The sequence below is a fragment of the Poecilia latipinna genome, unplaced genomic scaffold (assembly GCF_001443285.1).
Source record: "Poecilia latipinna isolate Pla-1442-1.1 unplaced genomic scaffold, P_latipinna-1.0 Scaffold1324, whole genome shotgun sequence".
NCBI lineage: Eukaryota > Metazoa > Chordata > Actinopteri > Cyprinodontiformes > Poeciliidae > Poecilia > Poecilia latipinna.
This window is the reverse complement of record NW_015113940.1, coordinates 100,342-107,447: the sequence shown is the minus strand read 5'-3', so window position 1 is coordinate 107,447 and position 7,106 is coordinate 100,342. Positions and strand designations below refer to the sequence as shown.

At 37.4% G+C, this 7,106-nt stretch overlaps 1 protein-coding gene across 1 annotated transcript in view; it reads right to left on the bottom strand.

Annotated features, from left to right (window-relative positions):
• Positions 1 to 7,106, bottom strand: part of LOC106961693 (neuronal acetylcholine receptor subunit alpha-7-like) — a 42,412-nt gene that overhangs the window by 20,947 nt on the left and 14,359 nt on the right. Inside the window, exons 3-4 of the mRNA XM_015055587.1 lie at positions 6,697 to 6,741; positions 1,679 to 1,788 (exon numbers count right to left, since the gene is read on the bottom strand). Of these exons, the coding sequence (XP_014911073.1) occupies positions 1,679 to 1,788; positions 6,697 to 6,741 (155 nt within the window). The remainder of the gene's footprint in view (positions 1 to 1,678; positions 1,789 to 6,696; positions 6,742 to 7,106) is intronic.

Below are 7,106 nucleotides of genomic sequence, written 5' to 3'. Positions count from 1 at the left end.
GCGGAAAATATGGTATTTTTTTTTTTTGCATAATCATAAACAATTTTAATAGGATTGTGTAACTTTATTTTCACAGTACCTGTGATTAGTCTGTTGATATGGAACATTGTAAGGGATAAATTCCAAATAACTTCGATTGGACAAAAAAAAAATGTATAGAATCTCTTTTAGTGACTTTTTCCAGAAACACAAATGGAGTTCCTTTTGCACAATATATATCCAGGAACATTATAAGTAACAAAGCGATTGCAAAAATCTCGAAACAGTTTAAACAAATTATATGATTGTCCGTCTAATATTGCTTTCAACAGCCCTCTGAAATATTTAAATGTGTTTGTATTAAATCTACAAGAATAGTTTGCCGTAAGGCAAGCACATGCTTGATTTCCTCCGATTATCCTTTGGGACAGCAACATTCTCACATGGGCCAGATAAAACCACAGCGTATCCCAGAGGCGCAGCTGTTTCACAAATGGATAAATGCTCTCCGTGTTTGTTTATCATATTTGCAGCTTTCTATAACTGCTACAGAAGTCTAAAAAATATTTTCTTGATGAGAAAGTTGACATCATAAAGAGATTTAAACATCAAGGATGCAAATCATGATCAGGGTCTGTTGGTATTCTTGGAAGCTCATTGGATATTTGTTCAGAACTTCAGTCTGTATCTGAAAGGAGATTTAAGTTCAGTATCACACTGGGCATGATCATGCCACAAAATGTGTTTGTTTGAAACAGGGTCTTGGAGAGCTTTACAGGCTTTACCAAGAGAATATCACACTTCAGGTAAAACATATTGGACTGTGGGAGTTCCCCTTACTGCTTAGAGGATGCTAAAAATCCTTTTGGTGGATTTTTTTTACGATTATCTATACTGGTTGCCCATTGTCCATTGTGAAATTGAAGAATGTACAAAAAACCTGTAAGAACATGGGCTTGACACATGGGAGGTGACGTCTCTCCCCTCTCCATTCATTCTCTATGGAGCTTGCGGTATGAAGCGATTGTTGCTTGTGAATATGTGCATATGCGGGCTAGTGACATGACACAAAAAAGTTTAAAAATGTTCAACTTTCAGTGGACAGTGCTCCAATAGCCTTGACAGTCACCAAATCACACTCCTATGTAGTGGTGTATTAATTTTCTTATGAAAACTCTGCAGAAACTCTGTTGATATTATGCATTATAAGTCAAAACCTTTGAGAAACGCTTTCAAAACTGGTGTTATTTGTGATGTGAAACTAAACTGTGATCTGAAGCCAAAAGACTGGCTTTTTTTTTCTTTTTTTGTAATTTTTTCAGGATGTTAACTCATGTGGGTAAAAAAAGACAAAAACACATGGAAACTTCAAAATCACAGAAGACAGTGGTTCAGGGAATGAAGGTGATTGTTGAACCTGAAAGTGAGCTGAACAGAGTTACAAATGTGGCCATCAGACGAATCTCAGAATGACAAAATGCAAGGGACAAAAAATAGACAAAAGGTGCAAACAAACCCATAAAATAAAGCTGATTTAAAATAACAAGTGCAATAAAACAGTAAAACCCAAGAGATGACAATGTTTACACAATAAATCAAGACAGTCAAAAGCAACCGATAATATGAAAAGCATAGAGCATGACGAGTTAAAAAAAAAAAGGATGCAGGAGATAAGAAAACAGACACAAACAGACTTTACCTGTTGTAGAGGAGGATATCTGGAACCCAAACCAGATTGGAGGGAAAGCGGAGATTCTGGACCCCGGGGTAGTTCTCTGGGTTCCAGGACAGATAAATATCCGTCCAATGCTGGAGAATAAGAAAGCAGATCAATGAATTTGCTTTACAATTAGGATGCAAAAGTAAAAAAATAAATAAAAAAAAGTTAGGTTTCTATTGATGCCGTTCACATAGGTGTATTTGACAGAAACAACACCTCTCCGTCTTCAGCTCTGGACTTCATTAAAATGTTGATTCGTGAGCGGATGCACCACCTCTGCTTAATCCTATTTTATGATAAATGCTGACACAGAGAGGTATTGAAAGATCAAAATCCTTCAAAAATCTCTCCTTTTAAATGTGATTAACCTGAGGCCATCAAAAGTCAAACATTTCCCTATTACACAGGCTATTAGTTGTTGGCTGTTACACTTTGTCTCCAGCTCAGATAATGAATGTTGCCACTGAAAGTCTGCCAAGCCGACGTTTGGCACCGCTCCCCGGAATCCCATCCGAGGTTGGCTCAATTCAGCAAAGAGAGAAGTGAGTCCAGCTTCACAGCATTTTAAAAGCACACACTGCTGCTTTTTTTATTTTATTATTATTATTATTTATGACAAGTAACAAGTTCATCTGTCATATGAATGTTGTGTGTTTTAGCATGTTTTGCTTTAACGTTCTAGTATAAGAGTCGGGCAGATGGATGTAGGCACATGTTAAAACTTTAGGGCCTCTTCTCTGTGGAACAACCAAAGACCTGTATTTAAAGTGGCCACTGTACATGATGCACATCTGCTTAGCTCGCATTGTATGTTCACGTGCGTAATCGTGCATGCATGCAGATAGTATTCTTCCATTTAGCAAGATTTTGCCTTGTATTAGTTGGCACATGTCTTTCCTACTAATAAAAACCCAGTTCTTTTCTGAAACATTTAATTCGTGTCTGCTGACATATGTCTCCGCTGCGGAGGCTAATGACTTAATTATACCACACTTGCCATCACTAAACCTTGACATGTTTGTTGTTTCTTTTCATGTTCCTTGGCTGCAAAAGCACGACAAAGCAGTTAACCTTCAGCTCTTTGGTCAGGGAGGCGGACATCATCCGCAACGCAAAGCAGCATCTGTCTAAGAATAGTGGTTATGTAACAGAAGTTTTAGTATCAGGCATCACTAATTTGAGACAGCCATAGTTAAAATAGTGTGATAATTGCTCTGCAAATCTATGACTACTATCGAGTTGTTTTAAAGCACAAGACACAAACGGAACAAATTGGAAATCCAGCGGAAGCAGCAGCTGAAGCTGTGAAAATAATTCGATACGTGGCTCTGATTGCTTCTTGTCTTTTGGGTGATGTGAGCGTCTTCCTGATGTTCGTCTCTTAGAGTGCTTCCACTGTTCAGCCTCTTCAACACAAACCAGCAGAAAACAGATTCCGGGAACTTATATGGGTGCAGAAATACGTATTTCTGTTCGCTGTGTCTCTGTTCACCGTCAGAAGTGGAATTTGATTGGTGGTGCACAGCAGGGCAACCAAAAGACTTTTGTCTGGCACAGACGTGTCCTTCAGGTTTACAGGTATCCATACCCCTTGTATCTTTTCAAGTGCTGTCACTCTACGACCACTCCCAAAGTAGCACGTATCTGTTAAGTAGAGGAAAATGATTCATGATTTTTCTTTTTTTTTAAGTAAAACATTTTACCCAATCCCCTTTTCAAAATAGCAGTAGGCCAAAAAGTAACATATCTGGAAAAACACAGAGAACATCAATTCAGCTAATCCTACTCGTACTGCCACGCTTCCATACAGATCCGATTTGTGCATCGCTCATAATAGTCGAGTAAATAAATTCTCCCACTTTCAACCTTTTGGCTTCTTCTTTGATTAACTTTCTCCTTCCTCTTCAGCCTGTTACTTAAAGTAGGACACCATGTGCTGGTAAGTTTGCAGTTGTGCCATACTCTTTCCATTTCCCCTAACACAGAATTTATTAGTTCTCCGTACGGCGTTCAAATCTGTTTATAACCTGATCCTGCTCTAAATTCTATTTTCTACTTCTTTTGGAAGTCTGTAATGCCGTTTATTCTTTAACATTCTCTAAAACAAAAAAAACCCTGAGGCCTTCAGAAAACATCATTTTATCTTCTAACCAGAATACATCTGCTTGCACTGGATTTTATTAGGGGTAAAAAAAAAAAAAGGTAAAACAGACTGAATACAAAAGCACAAAATATTTTTCAGATTTTTATTTGTTAAAAAAAAAATCTAAACTATGTAGCATTTTTCATTCACTTGATAATTAAGCATCACTTTGTATTTGCAACACATTATTATTAAAATAATTCCATAATTCTTTTGCAGTGCATGCAAAAGAATTATGCATCATAATTGCATCATATCTGCAATTATGATATATAATTGCAGATATGCATCATATCTGCAATTATCTTTATCATTCGTGAGAGGAGGAGAGAGACGCAGAGCACAAATATGAACAAAAGCTGATCAAATTACACATTTTCACCTCAAGAAATGTAATTTATTCTCTGTCAATCACACATATTTCATAAAAATCCTAATATCATCCAGGATGCAGTTAAGTTAAACGCGCCCCTTTTCCGACTATCTGACTGATTGTCTCTGGGTGCATAATCCACTTCTCAAGTCTCCTTGCAATCTTGCTGCATCTGCAAAGACCCCATAAGCTACTGCACCAAAGTAGATGATGTATTAAAGAGGTGGCTTCCTGAATAATTGATACATTCATAACCTGTAAGGCAGTCAGCAGCCAACTCAACCTTGGCTGTATCATCTCTAATGGGTTGTTCTGACTGGATCTGCTGTAATAATAAAGAGAAGGATGTAAGGACGTTCCGCATGCCTGGTTCCACCGATGTAACACTTTTCCTTACTACTACACAAGGTAGTAAATATTTCTTTCAGCATATTTTTTTGTTATTTTACTTTAAAAATAAAATCTACAAGATCCTCCATGCAGAAGTGGAACCCAATGTCCCGTGTGTAAGACGTTTGGTTAAATATTTTTTAAAAAGGGTAGGCATGTTTTTTTTTTTTTTTTTAAAGTGATTACTAACTGCACATGGGAATGTCATGAGCTTCAGCTGTAAAAATGAGAAGAAAATGAGATGAAAACATGAAACTGAGACTGTAAGTAACAGGTTCATCACAATTTCTATGCAGCAAATTAGAAAATTGTTTTCTTATGATGCGTGCTGTTTGCTGTGATATTCAGATTGTAGAGTCAGAATTAGGCGTGAAAAGACCCTAAGAGCGCTATACTTAAAACTATATAGATTCTCAATCTTAATAATATCAATTATTAAGATTGAGAATCCTAATCCCTTAAAAAAAGGATGGTTTCCCTTTTTTTATTTTAATATTGAAGAAACTGTGGTTTGTTTAGTAAATGCCAGCCTACAAATTGTCCAGAAGGACTATTACTGAAGGAGTTTTTTTTTTTTTTTTTTTATTGAAGAAAAGCAGATAGTGTCAAAAGAGAGCTGCAGATGTATCAAGCAGTTCCGTTGGCCATCATATCTGAGGACCTCTCCGCATGCTGGTGGAACCATCAAAAGACTTATCCCTTTCTGTCAGATCTTGCTTTTTCATATTTATGTGTTCAGGCTTCTTCGACACCCGGCGCACGCGTGTTCTCTACTGCAGGAGACAATATCTATCTAGGATGCTTGAGCGTACTGCCTAAGAGGGCAGATATGATAATTTTTCTACACAAGAATTGTTTATGATTCTATTCCATGCTTGCTGCTAACCTGGACTGGATTTTACAAGTTGTTCTTTTTGTTTTTTTGTTTTTTTTATTTTTTACATCAGATCTCAATAACTTGTTGCAGCATCAGATATTGATATGTGTAATTGTGTTTTGATCAGCTTTTCTAAAACAAAGCTCTCTTATGAAAGTGTACTCTTGTGAAAAGAAGATTTGTGACATTTGTGTTGAAGTACATACAGTATGTTTGATATTGGAAAATGTTCAATGTTTGACATACTGGAATATGTTTCCAATATGACTTTGGAAAATGATTTTCTGTGTAAAGCAAACTGAATTCTGCTATGCTTCTACCTGCCAAATAGGTTTTTTCTTTATTATTCAATGAGAATCAGACCATCTTTATCGCATCAATACCCATTAACTAGGTGGTAACTTGGTGCCCAAACTTATCAGCATTCAGCCCACAAAATCAGTCGAGCACACAACAGAGTCAGTTAAACGGAAATCTGACAGGATGAACAGCTTTATTTTACTTTTACCTTTTTGTTCTGTTTTATCTGATGTCAAAGTTATTATTTTGCTTTTGAACTGATTTCTGAAAAGAATCTCAAGACGTTTGTTCATTCTGGGTACAGAGGTCAAGAACTGGTGGGATTGGTACGACTGACGTTTTCCCATTAGCTTTCACCTACAAGTGCAATAAAAAAAAAAATAAAATACAGATTTTTAGTCCAGTTTCAGCTAAAGATGAAGTGTGGAGGGCTGACCCCCTAAATCAACTATGAAATATTTGTGAAGATGTGAATGAGAAGTTCCCAGCTAGACTACAGATTAGTTTGAACGACTTGGCGTTGCAGCAAGTGCCTTGTTTTCCACCGACTCTGCCTGCTGTGTTGTTTATCTGCACTTTTACTTTCATTTTAAAAGTAACAGATGATTATTTGCCCTGACACAGCTCGTGCTACCTTGATTGTTGGACCACCTACAGCTTCAGCAAAGGATGAAACGCCTGAAACAATAAGGCGCATGAACCTACGAAGCAGCTCTGCATCACATCAGCTGCCAGTGATGCAGACAGCTTTTCCTGATCCCTTCATCCTCTAAAACACAAACAAACGTCTCGGTTGAATGAAAACAATTTTAAATCTAAACCCGCCAAGGGCATGGATGATTTTGAACCAAAATGTAAATGAACATAAAATTATCACACTGATCACACACTATTTACTGAGCACAGAGACATACCAGTTGCAGCCACGCGTTTGTGATCAACACTTGGTTCTTTTCATCCTAGAGGGGAACGAGAGAAGACAGAGAGGATTGTCAGCTGGAAGTAGAACCGGCTGCAAACAGATAGTGAATGAAAATATGCTACGGGGAGAGAGAGAACAACAAGAAAATAAAAACTCTGCAAGGTTGGTAAACATGATTCGTGAGATCATGAGAATAACTGGCTGTGAAGTTAAAGCTGCATCCCAGATGAGTCAGAGCTGATGTGTTCTCTGAATGACAATGATGCACTCCAGCTTGTTTAATGCAATGCCATGCGTATGCCCATCTGAGCAATGCAGCACCTGGAGTAAAATTACACATTATAAAACGACCAAAGGAAAGCGTTTCATACAGGGGTGGCTTACAGAAGGTTCAGCGAGCGA